This window comes from Phodopus roborovskii, unplaced genomic scaffold (assembly GCF_943737965.1).
Source record: "Phodopus roborovskii unplaced genomic scaffold, PHOROB, whole genome shotgun sequence".
Taxonomy (NCBI): domain Eukaryota; kingdom Metazoa; phylum Chordata; class Mammalia; order Rodentia; family Cricetidae; genus Phodopus; species Phodopus roborovskii.
The window spans coordinates 1,082,240-1,104,038 of NW_026126539.1; the positions used below are offsets into that span (position 1 = coordinate 1,082,240).

The window sequence follows — 21,799 nt, forward strand, 5'->3', positions numbered from 1 at the left end:
ACCAAACTTTTTAAATAAAATAATCTTATTCTTTGAGATTTTCATGACTACTAAACTTTACATAGACAGCTTAGTCTATTAAAAATACACATTCATCTGTGTATAACTGATTATTATTCAGTCAACACATTTTTTTCTGGATGCTAATTATATTCCAAGCACTGTCCGGCTATGGGTTCTAGAGATAATGACCTTAAAAGCAAATGGAACAAAGAAGATAAGTAAATGTGTATAAACACATAAATCTGTGACCTCACACACCTGAGATTTAAGGTGCCAGAATGGGAATGAGCAAATCAGATAAAGAAGGACTCCAATTATAAACAAAGAAATAAACAGAATTTAGAGAAGTCATAGGAACCCTGGTAATAAATGAAATAACATTAAATGATGATGGGACACCTTTGACTGAGTGGCAGTTTATTTTAGATAGAATTGTGGATGGATCCCATTTCAAAGGTAGCCCGAAAAGAAATGTGTATTATTAAGTAGCTCCTTTTTCCAAATATTTACACAAGGGAGAGAACTTGCTGAGTGTAGCTTATAAATTTTCCTTCCCCCAAACTCCTTACAGGAACAAAATCTTAAAAGAAATTGGTAGGTGAATTGTGATGAATAAATTATAGGTTGGTCATGTATAGCATTGGCTCAGTCACTTTGCCACTATCAATTATAAATGATGGTGTTGCTTTCTATCACATAAGACTTTTGCTATCTACCTGGGTGAAACAGATATAGCAGAAACAGGCTAGCAAGCATGATGTCGCCATTAACAATGCCACAGGTAATCTTCACAAATTTTTCATTGTCCTCTCTTCTTTAGTCTTCCCAGCTGGCATTTTGCAGCCCCCCTTCTTTAGTGCTCACCAATCCAATTCACTGAACTATGGGGGCATCGGCATGGTCATCGGACACGAAATCACACATGGCTTTGATGACAATGGTAAAGTATAGGTAACATTTTTCTTTGGCTAAAATACATCATCCCAAGTTTAAGATTTATTAGTATAAAACTCCATTTGTTTACCAGTGTATTGATGACCTAAGTCTCACTACACAGTCAGAGTTCTATTTAAAGTGTGTCTTAAGAAACTCAAAATATTAATGGGAAGTAAGAAATACGTGCCTTTCTCAATCTCCTGTTCTCTCATGCCCACCTCTCTCCTCCTCTTCTCCCCTTCTCTTTCTCCTAATTCCTTCTCTCCTCCCTCCATGCTCCCAATTTGACTCTTTCCCCTTCTCCAAGGGACCATGTATGTTTCTGTTAGAGTCCTCCTCATATCCTAGCTTTTCTGGCAGTGTGAATTGTCAGCTGGTAATCCTTTGCTCTATGTCTAAATATCCATATATATGAGTGAGCACATGCAATGTTTGTCTTTTTTGTGACTGAGTTACCTCAGTCAGGATGGTTTCTTCTAGTTCCATCCATTTCCCTGAAAATTTCAGGATTCCGTTGTGTTTTTCTGCTCCATTGTGTAAATTACATTTTCTCCATCCACTCTTCAGTTGAGGGGCATCTAGGTTGCTTACAGGTTCTGGCCATTACAAAAATGCTGCTATAAACATAGTTGAACAGGTGTAGAGAAGAACAGGAATTTTTGTTTTCATCTTATGCTTAACACATAATTTAGAAACTTGTAAACAGTATGCACTTAAAAGTTGATATGCATCCCTAAACAACCAAGAAAATTTACAATTGTAATTAAAGTCAAACAAAATTAAATTAAGACAGACAATATATACAAAGGCCATAGCAAAAATGTAACAAGTTTTAGTTCAAAAGAATGTTACCTGGACAGCAAATTCTAGAAAAACAGAGAGACAATAAGAAAACCTTAAAGAGAGACATGCTAAATGTATGTTAACTCATTAGTCAGAGCAATAGTCTTAACCAATATTGACTATTAATATTTCTACTTTTAAAATGAAAACATACAGAGGCATATAACATGCTTGTGCAATGTTATAAAACCTGGAATTGGTAGACTCAGCATGTAAATTCAAATTTTGTTTCATTGCTATTTTCTTATTCGGTGTATCATAAATATTTAAAACATGATAAATTTAAATGTCAAAACATATAAAGTATGTAAGTAAGTGCATTTGAAGATACAAAAAGGAAAAGATCAATATCATTTAGACTCCAGAAGAGGAAAAGGATGCTTCTTTTTGTGCTTAAAGCTGAGGGAAACATGGAGTTAGTTTTCATAAAGGGTCTGGGAACATGAAACAGGTGCCAGAATAACAGTGATGACCTTTGAAAGCCTCGAATATCAAGTTAAACAGTCTTGGTTCAGATGGAAAGCATCAAGAATAGGACAGCCTGCTTTCACCATGAGTGTTATCCAGTGGCCTCAGTTTCAGTATCACAAACCAAGTATATGAAATACCCATTGATCCCATGGCGTGTTGACAGATAAAGTTCAGGATTTCCCAAAGAAAGCAGGACTTGGGGGAGTTAGCAGTTTCTCTCATCATCTGTCCCATGCCATGGTCATTCTCACAGCAGTATTTTAGTCCTTCCCACATTAAACTAGAGATCTCAAGATGGAGGAATTGTATCCATGTGAGTATCCTTGCTATGATTTATTGTTTTGCAAATTGACACAGAGGAGCTGGAACAGCACATAGGAGGTCTCTCAATGTTTTTTTTCTACAACTGCATGTGAATCTACTTCAAGAATTTCAATTCTTAAACAAGGAGCTTAAAGAATCTTATTCTCGTTTTTATTGTAACAAATTTCCTTTTTGCTAAATGAATACATTATAGGAAGAAATTTTAACAAAGATGGAGACCTCGTCGACTGGTGGACTCAGCAGTCTGCAAATAATTTTAAAGACCAATCCCAGTGCATGGTGTACCAGTATGGAAACTTCACATGGGACCTAGCAGGTGGACAGCATGTATGTCATCAGCATTCTCCAGAAAAGCTTTAGCCGTTCAATCACAAGAAAATGCTGGTGCTTTCTGTAAAATTCCTAACAGAGACTCTTTCTTTAAACAGCTCAATGGAATTAATACACTAGGAGAAAACATTGCTGACAATGGAGGCCTTGGCCAAGCATACAGAGTGAGTAGTTATCCCCACTTCAGTGATGGGAGTGTTCATTTATCACATATACCCATTTTAAAGCCTTTTATAAGAGGCATATATAAACAAAATGAAAAATGGGAAATGGGAATCACGAGAAGAGCAAGAGAGTTGGGCATGTGTTCATCATAAGGGTCTGTAAGGTTGACATGAGGTGATGGAGCCAAGGTAAGAAAGAAAACACTCAATGTTACAACAAAAAATATAAGATGTGCAAACCTGTAAAAGACACAAAATATTTCTAAGAAATAATCCCTGAAGTAAATTTCTTCGTAAATATGTCCCTGAAAACAATGACTTCAGGGCCATTCATCAGTACAAGTGAGACCCTCATCTTCTCAGTAAGTAAGGCAGCCTACAGAGGGAATAACCAGCATAAACTGAAGACATAACATTAAGCCATAGTCTGCTCACTGAGAAACAGTTTGGGACCTGGTTGTGATGGATCTAGTATATGGACATGTAATTTCCCCAACTATTCTTCTTTAAGAATTATTATTGTTGAATAATAGATTCACTAGACTCAGCCTTCCACTTATCTTTGCATGTAACAAGTATTTTATTTACTTATATTTTGAAAATTTCCAATATGAGCACTGTATTTACATCATTTTCACACATTTCTCTACTCTCAAGTCCTCTTGTGCCCCCCCCACACACACACATTAATAGCCTCCTTTTCTTTACTGTTACCTATACATACATGCAAAGACTATGGAGTACTTCTAGTGCTGCTTGCATGTATGTATTTATGGTTGGGATGGATAATTCATCAAGGGCTCATCACTATAGAAATTGGTTCTCCCTCTCTAGGCTGCCATTAATACCTGCAGCTCTTCATCTGAGGTGAGGCCTTGAGAAATATTTTCCATCCACAGTGTCACGTTGGCTGTCAGTGTCATTATACAGGTCTTGTGTAGGGAACCCTACTGTTTAGATTTTATGGGTTCACCTTCCCTGTAATGTCTAGAAGGATTTACATTACAGCAAGTGTCCAAGGCCTCTAGCCCTTACAGTTCTTCCACATAAGTAATTTAAAGGACTTTGCTTTGTATGCCATACCATTTTAGGAACTAGAGATATAGCAACACAGCTTCCATAAAAGAGTACAGTTGTTGAGGATGTAAGTAAGAATTAAAAGATGACCCGATGAATGCCAGTATGGAAGGGGAAAAAAAGGTAATTCCACAAAAAGATGGAGGTATGATTATTTAGAAGCAACAAGGAGGAATGAAGATGAATTTGAGTGTACCTCTTGACACTGAAGCACCATGTATGAGAGAATGAGCAGTCTGTTTGTGATGGAACAAAGGATAAAGTATCCATAAGTGAGAATCAGGTTTTCAAAGATGGCATGGGTAGAGTGTCTGAGGACTGAATAAGATTATTTGGTAATCACTGCAATGTTGAGGGTCAAGGGGAAGAGAACCTTAGTGGTTTCCAGGAAGGTAGAAGCATCACAACAAATGGAGAGATAACTGATGGGGCCTGCAGTGTGCTCAAAACAAAGGATCACCCAAGTATGAGGCATGGGAGAAGAAGTCAGATAAATGTCCCAGCTCATCACTGGGGGATGGTAGACTATTACTACCTCGAATGCTGGGTGATTAATGTGTCTGTTTCTCACTAGGTAGCAAATAGTGGGCATATAGTTAGATTCATTGGAGATGGTTTGCTCCTTTTTGGACTTGTTTGGACAGCATATTAATTGGGACTGGTATAATGCTTAGTTTAGAGGAAACTGATCCCTGTACCAAGGCCAGACCCTGCCCTGTGGATCTCGAGTATCCCCATCCTTATCTTACTGTATCCAAGCACTGCTATCCATAACCCTTTGGGTATGATCGCCAGATTAACATGCAGCTAGATATTCAAGAGTATCCTCCATTGATCTTGTAATCTTCATTCAGGATTTCTCTTTCTTAGTATCCTGTCCAGTGTAACCCTAAATAGTCAGTTTCTTTTCAGCTCAGAATCCTCCAGACTTCCATTGATTTTCCCCCTCCCTTCACTATGATGTAAATGCTCATGGAGAAATTGTCTAAGCCTGTTACAGAACTTGTTATTAACCATCTCTCAGGACAGTCTTCCTTTGTAAGGTGTGATGATAAAGACTTGTTTTCAATGTTATGCAAACCATTATCCCCTATGTTGTAATCATCACTGTGTTGATTCAGCAACCGTCCCTATCACTCTGTGTTGACCGGAAGTGGTCAAGTGTTAGTAATTACCACCTTTGATGATTCTGCTATACTACTCACCTACATCAGGCTGATAATTACAGTAATAAAGGAAAGTGCAATTGTACAAATACATATGACACTATATGAGTGTTTTGCATGTAATGACTTGCCTCTCTGTTAGATCATTAACTCACTAAGTGGGAAGAGTCATAAACCTTCCCTCTATCTCCAAAATCTTTAGAAAGTAAAGATTTACTATTCTATACTGATAGTAGAGATAATAAAATACCTTTATAACTTAGGTAAACGATGGATGTTCTTTATAATAAGGTAGAAAGGATGGGCATGATGGCTCAGTAAGTAAAAGTAATTGCCACCACACCTGACCACCAGAGTTGAATCCTTTAGATCCACTTGGTAGAAGAAGAGGACTGCCCCTGCAAGTTGTCCTCTGATTTCTACACATGGATCACAAATAAATAAATGTATTTTAAATATTTACAGAAATTACAAATGACCTGTCTCAGGAAGTTTATTATTAATTCATTTTAAAATTTCTCAATAGTAAATATAAATCTTCAGAACTTTTTCTGATGCTCAGGTGGCCAAAATGCCTTTCTCGTGATGTTATTGGAAGTTAGTCTACTTTGTCCTGTGTTGAGCAGAACAGAGTAGTTCCCTCTCCTTCAACTCAGGATCACAGGACACTAAGACCTTAAGGAATCTCAACAGAATCCCTTAACCTTTGGCCAAGAATCACTGAGACTGAATCTGATGTAAGTCTGTTTTTCTAAGAGTGGTAGATAACTAAGCTAAATATAGCAATTGCAGATGACTCCTTTGGCAAACCATTCCTCCAACAAGCTCTATCCATAGCCAATGTGAAGGTAATATTTTTGTCATGTATTCAAGTCATCCTTTCATCCAAGTGACATTTCATCTGACATGCCAGACTCTTGTCATCTACTAATGAGTCCCTTATTTTTTCTGAGCATTTATAGATGCATTCTAGTCTTCTTCCTAATCCATGAAAGAGTTGATGGTTACCATGTTTAAATGTATGCTTGTAGTGATTTGATATAAGAGGGGAATTACTTGGTTACAAGATCTTTTGCAGAAGGTTTTATACAAATTTAGAAATTATATACTTTTATTTTACTACTTAGGCCTATCAGAATTATGTGAAAAAGAATGGTGAAGAAAAATTACTCCCTGGAATTGATCTAAACCACAAACAACTATTCTTCTTGAATTTTGCCCAGGTATTATGTCTTTCATTATTGACAAATATGAAAATCACTTTAAGTTGTAATTTCACAGCAAGTTGGATATTTCAAGATGTTTTCTTCTTTTAATCAATTAGGGTGGAGCATTTGACTTGACTAACTTTCATTGTTTGCAACAAGATTGTCGGATCATGTTCATTATAAATTATTATATTCCTGATTGCCTTTCATTGAACATTATTTGCAGTGTAAATTGTTGAATGTGAATACCAAATTAATTTTGCTTTACCCCAACCTACCTATAATATTCCATGATTGCACCTAAGCATGTTGTTTTCCTTTGTCTATCTATGCTTCTAGGTGTGGTGTGGGACCTACAGGCCAGAGTATGCAGTCAATTCCATTAAAACAGATGTACATAGTCCTGGAAATTTCAGGTATGTGGTTATGAACAGCAGCCTGTCTGTTCCAGTGTTGACTCCATTACTTTTGTATTTCAAAATTGACTTTTTCTACTTCTTGATTTGTACCATTTAAGACTACTGTGAATGTGTAGGTGTGCATGTATATATTCATACAAGCATTTGTGTAAGTGCATGTGAGTGTTCTTGTACATGTTTATGTATGTATGCATGCATATGTTTATGCATACATGTATGTGTATGTGCATATGTCTCTGTTTCTGTCTACATATATGTCAAAGATGGGACTCAACAGATCACACCAATAATGTTTCCACAATCACAGTTCTGCCTGTTCAGTCCTTGAGAAATCATATGTCCTATGCTCAGTGCCTGATGGATTGCAACAAACATGTCACTTCCCAACTGTGATTTGATGGAAACACCAGCTAGTAGAACATGTTCCATTATATGCATGTAGATGTGAGTTCCAAATGACAAAGAGGTTTTCCTTCTACAATGTGGGAAGTTTTTACCGGTTGGAAGTTCTCCAGAATTGAATAACTTATCTCCAACACTTCAGGAGTGAAGACATTTCATCACAGGTCAGAGAACAGCCCAGCAAGGCTACCAGGGGAATACTCTTTGAGATAGAAGAATGCAAACATGCAAGGAATCAGTGTATCAGAAGAGAATCACTGTAGATAGAATGTTGAGTTCTAGATCCTTCTGTCCCTTAGACTGGCATCCTAATGCCATTCCTTTTTCTCACACTGTAACATTGAATATCCCCTTGCTACAAATACCAGCTTCCAAGAAGAAAACTGAAAAAAAAAATAGTTGTTTTCTTTTAATAAAAAAAAAAAAGTAGTATATTGGAATACAGAGTTTGAGAACAAAAGAGAAATTCTTACCTCCAAAATGTAAAACTCTACTTAAAATGAATGTGAATACATTACCTAGAAAATTAACTACTGACCAAATCAAACATAATTGTAAAGTCGTAAATAGCGTAGTTAAACATCTAAACTAGCACGGGTAAACTTGGTTTGTCCTCGTGTCACCACTTGTCATGTCCTAGTGTCATTGTCAGTGGTACCATATAGCCTCTGCCTTAGGAATTCCTTAGAAATTCCTTCATGCAACAACAGCTCAATGCATTTTGCTTTCCCTATAATGTGAGTTAAAGTTAGTCCTGTTAATTAACTTATCTTTACTAGCTGCTTTTGGTTAACTACTTTCCACCGAAAGTCACTGTGGACTTATCCTCACTATGGTTAAATCCAGGAAGTTTTTAGTTTAATTTTTAAGTCTTTTGTTTGTTTTGGTTTATTGTTTTGATTACTAACACTGCCAAGTTTTAAAAAGGAGCATGTTCTAATTTAAGTTTTCAGGAATTAGAAATGTAAGAATCTAGTTCTGAGACATTTATAAATGCTGTGTATATTCTTATGAACATAAGCAGATCTCTAGAGCTAGATTCCTTCAGGTGTTAGTATTGGGCTACTGAATGACCTGTCATCTTTGGAGAATAAGGTGTTACACATTAATATTATTTTGTTTTGATAAGACAGGCCATTGTGACTATTGTTAGTTACATTTTGATCTCCTAACCTAGTGAGATCATCATAGCTAGTGTGCCCAGGCCTGTTTATCCCTGTGCTAGTAATGGAGTTCTTTCATTTCTCATTTGGAATTTTTATTAGAGTTTCTCTGGGCCCCAGGACTAGCTATTTTTTACTGGCTTCAGTTTCGTGATGTATAACAACTAAATTATAGAGAGAGTTGCTGGAAGATTCATGGTAATGGATATCAGTCCCTATTATCTCAGACGTGTTTGAAAATTATTACTGGATTGTTTTGTTTTATTTTTTAAGATAAGGGACCTTGACGGAGTACAAACCTTTATGTAGAAAGTTATGTACTCTGAGGGTTAGAGAAATGGTCCAGAGGTTAAGAGTGTATGTACTGTTCCTGCAGTAAATGCTGGTTTGGGTCCCAGCACACATATCAGGAATCTCAGAACCACATTTGACTCTGTCTCTAATTTGGCTTCCCCTGACACCAAGAGTGCATATGGCATGCATAAATGAACAGACAAAACACTAATACACATGAAATAAAAAATTAAGAAAGAAAAAAAAAGTAATGGACTTGACACCATTTCCAAGTTAAGTTATTCCTTCCATGCTAGTGGTTGTTCATTTCTTCTGTTATGCATAATTACACATGTAATGAGTGTTGGCTAAGTAACACAGGGAGGTAGGTGTGTGACTGCATTCCAAACCAATATTTTCATATAAACATGTGAGTCATTAATATCTTTAATTTTCTTGATTCTGACACCAAAGATAACTCCATTTTTCATTTATAATAAGAGAATTATGTTTTAAGAGTGAATGGAAGTCCAACCTTTTGTGAAAGACAGTACTATTTATTGGAGGTAAAGGGATTTCCTTGGCAAGACTGAGGTTATGCTTTAGTTTTTGAGACAGGCTGTTTCCTGCCAATTCAAGTAAAACATATTTTACAAGAACTTATTCAAGGTATTATTCAAAATTGGTGCTAGGTGGTTTATCTAAAAATATTTTCAAAATAGAAGATTGTTAAATCCACACTGAAGCAGTTGCACCATCAAAAACAAAATATAAACTATTCCAAAGATGAAATTCCAGTATGTTTATAAGTATAATATTCCCAACATTTTATGCAGCTACTTTCAGCCAATGTGGACACTGGGGTTCCCTTTATAATTTATCATGCATAAGATAACTACTCTTTGAATTCCTCGTGTTTCTTCTGTTCACATTACATTTTAGCATTAACTCCTGATATTGGATTGACTATCAGAATGGGTTTTGATGAGTTGTCTAACACTCCAGTTAGTATCTATTAATCTACATATTATCCTACATGATAGAATATATGCTCATCAACATGGCTTTGTCATGAATTATAGAAAATTATAGTGACTAGATAGGCTCTTCATAAAAGGAACCAGTTAAATTTGAATCTAAGTCATTAATTTTAAAGAAGTAATACCCGATTATCAGAGGATCTATTAATTAAAGTCAATTTTTCAATAATTTAAAAATCCCATTTACTATCTGGGTGTGGTTGTGTATGCCTTTGATCCCAGAAAGCAGAGGTCAAGTGATCTCTCTAAGTTTGAGGACAGCCTGGTCTACATAGTGAGTTCCAGGACAGCAAGAACTACATAGTGAGCTTATGGCTCAAATAGATAGATAGATAGATAGATAGATAGATAGATAGATAGATAGATAGATAGATATCCTCAATCACATAGATATTCAGCTTCCTAGATTTTTGATGTTTTTAATACAAATGATTATTTCACACCAGCACAATTGACTATTTTACATAACAGAGCAGAAATTTTAAATGAATCATGTTAAGTAAACAATGAAAGTTTTTATCTTCTGTTAACAAAAATGGTAAACACACAAGTGCCAGAGTTTTAATGTAGCATGAAATCCATGTAAATATTGTATGCAATACTAACAAAGTATGACCTCACTTTTAGAGAAGAGATTCATTGTATTCAAAATGTACCCAGTCTTCAAAATGATTACTCATATCACCTATCCAAACATTTGGTGGTATAAATACCATTAAACATTAATTGCAAGCCTGGGAAAGAAAGAGAAGCCCTGGTGTGTTGTTGACCCGATTATTTACAATCAAATAATACAGAAGTCTTGAATGGGAAAAGAGGACATACACAGAGATGGAGAGCTTAACTGTACCTGGATTGTCAACTCCCAGTTGTATTTCCCAAGATTAGTGTTTCTTTGGGGTGTTATATGACTTTAATTTCAACAATGGTAGATCTCTATGAGTTTGAGGCCAGCTGATCTACATAAGTCAGATCCTGCCTCTAAGAAAGAAAGAAAGAAAGAAAGAAAGAAAGAAAGAAAGAAAGAAAGAAAGAAAGAAAGAAAGAAGGGGGAGGAAGGAAAGCAAAAAAAAAAAAAGTGAGAGAAAGAAATGTAGAGTTAAGGCATATATTTGGACATTTTCACTGATGTAATTATTCCTCTGTATACAACACATACTGAGAAAGGGGCTTTCTTTACATAACAACAAAACATTGAGTTTCTTCCATTTAGTATGTTAAAACAACATCATTCAGGGAGCTTTATCCTCAGGCTGAGGATGTCTTTAGCCACCATCACTGCCCCTCTCCCAGTATCTAAATGAGTGATATCACACACACACACACACACACACACACACACACACACACACACACACTATAAGGGTGGCTAAACCTGAACCCTAAGAGTTAAGACTTTCTCTGAAATAAAGTATTGTTGTGTAGCCCAGGCCATCCTTTTACTCAATTTATACAATTGAAATTTCTTAATTTATTCTCTGCTTACCTTATGAACACACACACACACACACACACACACACACACACACACACACCCTCCGTTTCTCGTGATTCTACAGACTGGAAGTCTAGATGACAACATAGTCAGGTTCTGCAATCTTCTCCTAGACCTGGTGGTGGAAGGAGTAGATTTATTTTTTTTAACATTTCAGATATGAGACACTTTAAAGCCATCATATTTAGTTAGTTCTAAGCTCCTAAACAAAGTTAGAAGTCAGTAGTTGGTCAATGTATTATTCTGCTTTCTAGATGCAAGAACCCAAAATAATCACATGAAAATAAAGATTAAGGTGTAGTCTTCAACTCAAAACTGCAGAATCTTCCAAATCCCTGACACCTGAGTACTCAATGTTGGCAGAGCCTTCACTTTTCATATTCACATTCTGGAATATCCACATGCCATTCTGTCAAAGGCTTTTTCAGGGCCTCATTTGCAATAAGGGGATGTTTATGTCCTTCTCACAACCTTCAGAATTGCATCCAAGTCCTGTACAGATTAGTTGTCTCCCTCCCAAGTATACTTATAGATAGAAAATTTTCAACATTGACCCCCAGTTAACATCAAACCCTGAACCCAGAAGATATATCCTTAAGACTACCTTTAATGGTCCCCAAAACAAGCAGCCCAAACATTATGTCTTTCCAAGGATAGGGATTTGAAGCCATGAAGTAAGATGCAGCGGCACCCAAATATGTTAACAGATGAGACACTGGGACCAGACTTCCCATTCTGACCTCCCTTCAGTGAGAAAGGAAAGTAATGGTGCATTTCTCTTTTAGTTGTTTTGTAATACCAAACGAACAAGTACCTATGCAGTTTTTCCTTTCATACCATTCTTTGATGTGTGGGTTGTCATCATGACCAAGTGATGAGTTCATTCATTTAGCATGTCCTGTGTCAGAATGTGCTGGTAAATCACTTAGTTGCTTTTGAAGTAGGCTACCCACAGTACTTTGCTCATAGAGATGATAGTCTAATGGTATAGCAGCTTTGAGAAGGATAAGTGCAAGGATGTAAATTAGATCATAGTCATAAAATAATGCTATCCTTCTTAGGGTTATCACTGCCCTATTGAAGCTTCATGACCAAAGCAACTTAGCGAGGAAAGGATTTATTCGGCTTATGCTTCCAAACCACTGTTCATCACTGCAGGAAGTCAGACAAGAACCTGGAGACCAAAGCTGATGCAGAGGCCATGGAGGCATGCTGCTTACTGGCTTGTTTCTTGTGGCTTGTTCAGTCTACTTTCTTATAGAACCCAGGACCATCAGCCCAGGAGTGGCATCACCCTTAATGGGATGGACCCTTCCCCATCAATCCTTAATTAATTAAGAAAATGATCTACAGGAGTGCCTACAGCCCAATCTTATAGAGGCATTTTCTTAATTGAGGTTTCCTCCTCTCAGATAACTTTAGCTTATGTCAAGTTGACACAAGACTCTAGCACAACTGTCAAGGAGGTGATGATGAAGGCTGGAAGGTGTTAGCCATGTCCTGGCTGAGAAGTGATTGCCCCAGGTTGTGAGCTTCATCACAACAGCAGGTTGTGGTTGCTGTAAGCAATGAAAATACATCCGACTGGCATAGTTTGAGCTATATGTGGAATTGGAAAGAAAATTCACGACTAAGTCTGGATTTCCTTCATGTGTTGCTGGAATTAGGTTTGAGAATTATAAATTTTGATTTAATTTTGTAAGGATCATCCAGACTCCTGCATGTAGAATGTCTGGAGGGGAGACTAGTGCTGCAACGTGTATGTGCACTTACCTACCACTTGCAGAGAAAGCCATGCACTTACCCCCCCACACCATATACAGAGAGAGCCATGTCCTTACTCTCCACATACAGAGTGCCATGCACTTACTTACCCTGCACATAGAGAGTATTATGTACTTGCCCTGCCTATACAAAGAGGGACGTACTCACCCTGCACATATAGAGAGTGACATACACTTACTGACCCTGCATATGGAGAATGTCATGCACTTACTCTGAACATAGAGAGTGCCATAATCACTTGCTCCTCCTCTCCCCTCACTGCAGAGCACTTACCTCCAAGCTTCACTTCCCAACCTCAGGAGAGGGTGATGTGGCTGAGGGCTGGTGTGATAGTGCCACCTCTGCTTTGTGTCGACCTGCTTCTCCTTTCAAATGCTGCTCAGTTCAGACAGTGGGTTGGTGCCACTCTCTGTGGGGGAGAGAGTAGTCAGAATATAATATTTTATATATATTCATATATAGTCATATATATAAATGTGAAATTGTCAAACAACAGTTAATCAAAATTTAAAAGAAATGCATACTTAATAAAAACACTGAAAGAGCTTTCTAAAATTATTAATTATTATATTATGTTTACTATAAAATGAACTATTAAAACACTATTTAAATGATCTGAGCTCTCTCAAGGAAGTTCAAATATCAGGACTTTCTTTTTATCTTTTCACTAAACTCTTCTCACAAAAACCACATTTTCAAATATTGTCTGTTTATCATAAAGGAACATGTAGCATATTTTTAAATTACCAATCCTTACAGTCTAGTGACATTGTAACAACAGCTTTAATAAAATGTATCAGATGCATCTTGCAGTTAAAAATTCTGAAAAGTCTTGAAACATGTTGCAAAGTCAGTACTCACACCTAAGATCACTGTTAATGAAAAGGATCTAACTCATCATACCAAATTTCTGCTTTTGAATTCACTCAATTGAGCTGCATAGAGAACTTCTGGGGTGGGAGTGGGGGCTGGAGATATGGCTCAGAACTTAAAGGCTGGGCTCACAACAGCAAGGACAAGAGGACTAAGAGGACATCTATGGTCTCCTATGTGATATGGACTAAGTGTCCAGGGCTGATGGTAACTTTTTTTGTTGTTTCAAAGGATTATTGGGACTTTGCAGAACTCTGCTGAGTTTGCAGATGCCTTTCACTGCCGCAAGAATTCATACATGAATCCAGAAAGGAAATGTCGGGTTTGGTGATCTTCACAAGAAGCATGGCAAGACTCTTGAAAGCCAGAGAAATAGGAGCACTCCCTTCAGAGAAATCGGGCCCTGGAAGTTTCTGCAGCTACTTGGGGACAATTCACGGAGATGAGCACAAGCTAACATACATGAAATTAGATTATTGAATCCACTGTGAATGGAAGGGGGAGGAAGCCTAAGGTCTATCAAATTAATCACTTTACTGTGTAAATAGTGCTTATTTTCAATGGCAGTGTTACTGGTCATTTCTTTTTCTCACACACACTGCAAGTGTAATACTGTCCACAGAGAACAGTCTTAACACTTGAGGCAGACTACAGCTTCAGATCAAAGGGAGGAAGATGTTGAATACAGCTGGGCACCAAAGCACAGCTATGATTTGCCTCAGCACTCATTTTGTTTGCAACATTCATGCTCCTTGAAAACTCTCCCAAAGAACTCCCAAGCATACTGTGGCCTTAAGGCTTATGGAGGTTTGAACTCACTTTACCAATCATAAGTTATTCATTCATTCAACATTGTTTTAGTTTAAGCACTCTTACGACAAAAATGAGTATCTGAAACTATTCCCCATTTTACCCACTTTAATGACATTGAAATTTCTTCACCCTCTGCAATCTTTTGAGCAATTTCTTGCTTTCTCTGCCTCTCTGATTTGGCCTTTTTTTAAAGGATTTGTAGTAATGTGTATAAAGAATTCTATATTTAATTATTAACTACATGTATGACTGAATAACAATTACTGTAGGTAATCATTGAATATTGAAGTTATATGGCAAGATATATAGCTCTGAAGATCTGTAAAGTGATGTGCAGACAAAAATGTGGGACTTCTTAAACCTGCAAATCATATTGGTGAAAAGTTTTAAGTACAAACTGAGGGTGAAGGTTACCATTGAACCACTGTCTAGAGATACATAATAGTGTGGTTTACAAACAGCATTTTCAAGATTAAGTCTGAACCCAAGAGTGGCTATAAAAGGGCCTACCTGTATCTGTGTTGCTCCTTGAGTTCTTATCTATTCAGGTTTGTCATCTAATGGAAATATTTTGATAATAAATCCAAGTTGTGAGCCCCTTATAGGCCTGTGTGCAAGCCATCTAGTTATAGAAAGCCCATGTCTGAGAAGAGACAGAAGGCCTCCAGCAGACCTGCTTCTGGATTTCTACAACATATGGACCCTGACTGGATTCCTCCTAAAGTGCTCATATTCCCTTCTTTTTATGGTTTTTCTACTTACTTTAGTGCATTTCACTATTCAATTAAGATTTTACAAAAGAGGTGCACTTCTACAACCCTTATTTTTCTATCAAGTTGTAAAAATGAGAATATTTCTATCCAATATATTGGTTTTGATGCTCTTGTAAAAATCCCATTTGTCTGTAAAAATTGGTACTACAATATAATTTATAAAACTGTATATAACTGAATTATACAGTTAATAAATGAACACTCCTTCTGAACACAGTAATACAGCTACAACCTGTAAGAAATGAGACACTGCCCTAGCTCCCTGCCATCAATTCAGTCCTCCACATATATTATTCAGATCTTCTAGCATCATGTACTAGTTTTGCCCCATTTTATCTTTTAGTCAATTATGCATTCTTTCTTATCTGACTTCTCTTTGCCTTACATCTATAAAATTCAGTTCTATAGTTGGTTTGTGTGTGGATCTGTCACCGTCAAGTAAGAGTCTATTGTGTGACTCAACTACAAATTTTCCATCCTATTGTTGATGGACCCTTAAGAAGTTTCCTGGTTTGGATTGTCACAAATGATACAACTATGCATTATGAACTGTGCTTACATATTCATCTTTACTTGAACCATTAGTGAAATCACTTTCCCAAGTCTTTTAAAAAATTATTGTAAATATTGGAAATAGTTTCAGACTAACCACAAAGACACTTCTTCTTTGCCCTTTTGCCACAAACACTATCATCATGGCTAATTATAGTATATGTATATTATTGTTTCTTTTAAATCAGCTTAAACACTTGAATATTATTCATGGTGGTAGTAGTAGATCTCAGTTAAACAGCTCTCTCTGAGGTTATTTTTATTCCTGTCTGTGAGAGCAACTAAAGAGACAGAAGTGAAGAGTAACTCGTAGCATCTCCACTGGTAATTCATTGAAGCATAAAGCTTCCATTCCTATATAATAGCAACTCTGGTGCCTACATCCCTACTGTGCATATAAAATCCTTGGGACTGAGGGACATACAAAATTAAGAATAGCAATTTCTTCCCTATTCCTCACACATCCAGACACCACTTTTTGTAGCTGGTACTCAGAGCCCTGTGTCTCTTGATTCCTACCAACCCTTTGTCACGTCACATTACCTGAAACTTTAAACATAATCTCTCTCATAAATCCACTCCCACCATGTTTAAGTTCTCATCAGGGAGAGTTTAGAAGCAGAAACACCAAGGACGAAGCTCCTGGCAATATGTGTTGGCAAAGAGTCTCCTTCCATACCACAGTGTATGTGTACAAGGCCTAAGGTTGCTCCCCAGAAAGTTGAGGACTTGCCCTACTTCTTCTACCCTGCCACTGCTGCCAAAATGACCTTGGGCACATGTCTATTCTTTGGGGCAACTGCCTCTCTTACCCAAATAGATGACAATTAGATTCCAGCAGTTTGTACCAATGCTGCCTTCCCTTTAACTTGTTACCCAGCAAACAAGAACCAAAATTCTAACAATCTTGGCTGTGATGCTGTTACCACTAGGCATGTTGACAGGGCAAAAACTTGCTAATTTCCTCACAGTGTTTATAATTCCTATAGCAATAGAGTAGAAGGCATCTATTCTTTTGTAAAGAAAATAAGATTCTATTGTGTAAAAAGGAGTATCATCAGAAGTTTTTGTTTGTTTGTTTTTTAATTAGCTCCTAGTCTCTGGGATAGAAAATAACAACAAATATTTTCATAATGTTATTTCTATACCTAGTTGACTCTGTTTTGATCCTACCAATCCGCATGTAAACCTACACACACCATTTATGCCTTGAAAAATTTTTAAGATTAAATGGAGCATTGGTTTCTATGCAGTCTTATACTTTCTTCATAGTTTCAAACTAAATCCTTTTTAAAAGAATAATATGAACTATTTTACAATATTTTCCTTTAAAGATAACCAGTTTGCTGATACGAGTTAACGGGAGCAACAATCATAATTGGGTGACTTAAGCTGAAGCCCAATATACACTGTTCCTAAACTGGAGAGTTGAACCATTCAGGTGGTTTAGTGAACACAGGAGCCACATGTGACTGTAATGAAAAAGGCATGTTTATTGCATCCTTTTTGTCCAATTATATTTTCGTAGTGTCAACTCTTTTGTGTTTTGCATTTCCTCTAGTAAAATGAAAACTATCCCTGCCATTTTCAACCTCTTAGACAAAATGATCTTTTATTTTGTTAGAAAAGGGGAATTTGGGGTATACAGGGGAAGTTTGGAAGAAAAATAAACATTGCCCCATGCCATGAATAATTATGGGATCTCAATGTGGAAAAGAAAATGCCTGGAACCTAATGTGTCATGCTTAATGTTTATGACCCAAGGTTTTCTTTCTACCAAGACTATTGACAATTTCAGGCCCACCTGGAATACATAGTGTTATAGGTCAGCCTGGGCTACAAAATGAGATACTGCCTCAACTACAACAAAACAAACAAAAAGCAATAATTATTTTTAATAGAAAAGGGAATGTAGATAGCACAGAAATGGGAAGAATGATCAAAAATCAAAATATAATTTCCCACAATAAACTGTAGTGTGCAACAAGCCCTTCAGTTTGGTCTTTCAAGCAGGCTAAGGTTTTGGTCAAGGTCTCTTCTCTTGGGAAAGACAGTCTCATAGTTTCTTAAATTGCTGCTAAGCACTGAGTTGAGAAGATGGGATCTTCCAATGGTTCTATGACAAAGAGGCATGTGCTGAGAGGGCTTTGAATGATTCATACACTTTTTTTTAGCATTTCTCCAGGGTCAGACCATAGCACTTGCCAAACCCAGACAAAGCGTCAAGACACACCTCAACCCCAACAAAGAAGTTAAACTGTTTACTGTCCAGACCTAAAGACTCTGCCTGGTAGATATGTTTGGGCAAAGGCTAAAAGTTAGAGGTTGAAGGAGAAGAAAGAGCAGAACACAGCTAGCCCAGCTGAATAGTTGCCTTTTATGTGCTTATGCTTTAAGATTTTGGTTGAAAGTGTGAAAATCAAGCTCAAGCTACTTTAACAAAAAAATGGAGATTTCATCAATCTCTGTCACCTGATTTCAGCAGGTGTGGATGACTCAGACCATTCCAAGGAATCTTAAAAATAAAGCTGGAGCAGCCTGAAGCATCCTGTGGGTCAGAGGAAAGACAGACCTTTAACTGTACCACACACCCAAGCCATCTTATGAAAAGCCACCTGTCCTGTTCTAGACCATATTAGAACAAATCTCTGTGATTTCTGGACATGGAGGATAGAAACTGTAGTCTTCCATAATACCTTACAAACATTAGGACCTTTGATTTCTTCAGGAGCAATGTCCTAAAAACATCTTTCTAGAAAGAAAGGAAATGAAATGTCCAATGCACCAGTAATACTAAATACCTTAAATATCTGTCTAGGTTTTACTGTGCATATTAATGCCATATTAATTTGTCTTAGCGAAATGAATTAATTCTGCCTTGCAGATTGGATATTTAAGAAAAGTTACAATTAGTGAAAAATGATAGGTAATTAGAACAATATTTAGCATGATCCAGACATACAGTTTCAGTTTACTATATTAAATTGTGAAATAATATTTGTAACTTCATTTTACAAATGATATATTTAAATGGAAGAGTTAACTGGTTTGTCAAAATCACTGATAAAGACTTGCCCAAGGCCACCTGAAGCCTAGAATCCCATAAATTTATCATCAAAGTTCTCCTCCCCACTATGAAATGAATTTAGTTATTCAAAATAGACTTATCATTTACAGACAAGAATTCTGAAGATAAACATCTTTTAAGAAATGTTAATGAGTCCCTGGGTTGGCCCCGATCCTGCTGCTCCTGTCTCCGGTCCCCATCGAGAGCACCCTTGGAGCTCGGATACACCCTCACCCATCCCCACTGCCAGCCAACACCCCCTACCCTGTGCCCTACCCTACCCATGGTCCTGCCACTCTGGCTGAGCACTGGGACAGAGGGTGGAGCCAACAGTCTACCCTACTTCGGAGACTTCTCAGAGCAACTCTGAACAAAGGAGACCTGACTATCCATGCAGGACCACCCATAATTTCCACCTGCTTGGTCTCTGACCCCGCCTCCAGTCCTCTACTGGAGTCCTGGGCCCCTCCCAGAGATCTGCCTATCTCTGCAGGACCACTGTGAGTACCTGATGGCATCTTCTACTGGATCCTCATCCTTGACCCCATCCCTAGGTCCCTGTCTGCAGAGAAACCTCCTAGAGAGCTTCGACCACACAGAGTTACAGATACTGAATCTCAGACCCACATAAGCCCATCGGGGAAGTACCATAGAGAGAGGGAGAGACCCCACCAACACTAACTGGAAGAAGCTATGGGAAGAAGGCAATACAAGAGAACACCTAACAACAGAAAGACAAGCATGACACCACCAGAATCTAGGGAATCTACACCAACTAGAATGGAACACAACAACAAAGCAGAGGAAGCAGAAGGGTACAACTTAAAAATTACCATCACAAAAATGATAGAGGCCCTCAAAGAAGATGTGAGAAATCCCTTAAAGAAATGGAGGGAAAAAACAAACAAAAAAGTGGAAGAAAGGAACAAATTCCTTAAGGAAAGTACAGAAAGCTAAGAAAAAACAATTAAGCGGGTGAAGGAAACAGTTCAAGACTTGAAAACTGAAATAAAGAAAATAAAGGCAACACAAACAGAAGGAATGCTGGAAATTGAAAAGCTGGGCAAAAAATCGGCAACTACAGACACAAGCATAACCAAGAGAATTTAAGAGATGGAAGAGAGAATCTCAGGCGCAGAAGATAAACTAGAAGAAATAGATTCATCGACTAAAGAAAATCATAAATCCAACAAATCCTTAACACAAAACATCCAGGAAATGTGGAACACCATGAAAAGGCCAAACCTAAGAATAATAGGCATAGAGGAAGGTGAGGAAGCCCAGCTCAAAGGTGCCAAAAATATATTCAACAAAATCATCGAGGAAAACTTTCCAAATCTGAAGAAGTACATGCCCATGAAAGTACAAGAAGCATACCGAACCCCAAATAGGCTGGACCAAAGAAAAAAGACCCCTTGACATAAAATAATCAAAACACCTAGAATACAGAATAAAGAAAGAATATTAAGAGCAGCAAAGGAAAAATGACAGGTAACATATAAAGGCAGACATATCAAAATTACACCTGACTTCCCCATGGAAACCCTCAAGGCCAGAAGGTCCTGGATAGATGTTCTAAAAGTATTAAGAGAACACGGATGCCAGCCTAGGCTACTATATCCAGCAAAACTCTCAATCACTATAGATGGAGAGAACAAGATACTTAATGACAAAACCAGATTTTCCCAATACGTATCTACCAATCCAGCCATACAGAAAGTATTAGAAGGAAAACTCCAACCCAAGGAAGGTAACTACGCCCACAAAAATGTAGGAAACAAATAATCCAACTACACCAGAAACCAAGGGTAAAGCAGAACTAATATATTCACAATACCACTGCCAACAACAAACCTAAATCAAACAAGCATCAACAATCAATGGACCTTACTCCCTCAACATTAATGGTCTTAACTCACCTATAAAAAGACACAGGTCTTTTTATAGGTGTGGGTTTATTTCAGGGTCTTTTATTTTATTCTACTCATCCACATGTCTGTCTTTTATGCCAATACCAAACTGTTTCTATTAGTATAGCTCTATAGTAGAGTTTGAAGTCAGTGATGGTGATACCTCCAGAAGTTCCTTTATCGTACAGGATTGTTTTAGCTATCCTGGGTTTTTGTTTTTTCATATGATGTTGAGTATTGTTCTTTCAATGTCTGTGAAGAATTGTGCTGGGATTTTGATGGGGATTGCAGTGAATCCATAGGTTGCTTTTGGGAACATTGCCCATATTTCCTATATTAATCCTATCAATTCATGAGCATGGGAAATCTTTTTATTTTCTGATCTCTTCCCAAATTTCTTTCTTCACAAACTTAAAATTCTTATCATAAAGGTGTCTCATTTGTTTATATTATTTGTGGCTATTGTAAAGAGTGATGTTTCTCTGATTTCTTTCTCAGCCCATTTATCATTTGCATATAGGAGGGCTACTGATTTTTTTTTTTTTTTTTTTTTTTTTTTTTAGTTAACCATGTATCCAGGCACATTACTGAAGGTGTTTACAGCTGTAGGGGTTCCCTGGTAGAAATTTTGGAAATTTTGGGATAATTTATGTATAATATCATATAATCTGTCAATAGTTTAAGTTTTACTTCTACCTTATCAGTTTGTATC

At 37.2% G+C, this 21,799-nt stretch overlaps 1 protein-coding gene across 2 annotated transcripts in view; it reads left to right on the forward strand.

The window, feature by feature from the left end:
- Mme (membrane metalloendopeptidase) overlaps positions 1–17,358 on the forward strand; it is an 82,117-nt gene extending 64,759 nt beyond the window's left edge. For both annotated transcript variants that reach the window (XM_051198662.1, XM_051198661.1), the window contains exons 18-23: positions 824–943; positions 2,771–2,904; positions 3,006–3,071; positions 6,442–6,537; positions 6,862–6,938; positions 14,204–17,358. In XM_051198662.1, the coding sequence (XP_051054619.1) occupies positions 824–943; positions 2,771–2,904; positions 3,006–3,071; positions 6,442–6,537; positions 6,862–6,938; positions 14,204–14,303 (593 nt within the window). In that variant the 3' untranslated portion in view covers positions 14,304–17,358. The remainder of the gene's footprint in view (positions 1–823; positions 944–2,770; positions 2,905–3,005; positions 3,072–6,441; positions 6,538–6,861; positions 6,939–14,203) is intronic.
- The last annotated feature ends 4,441 nt before the right edge of the window (positions 17,359–21,799 follow it).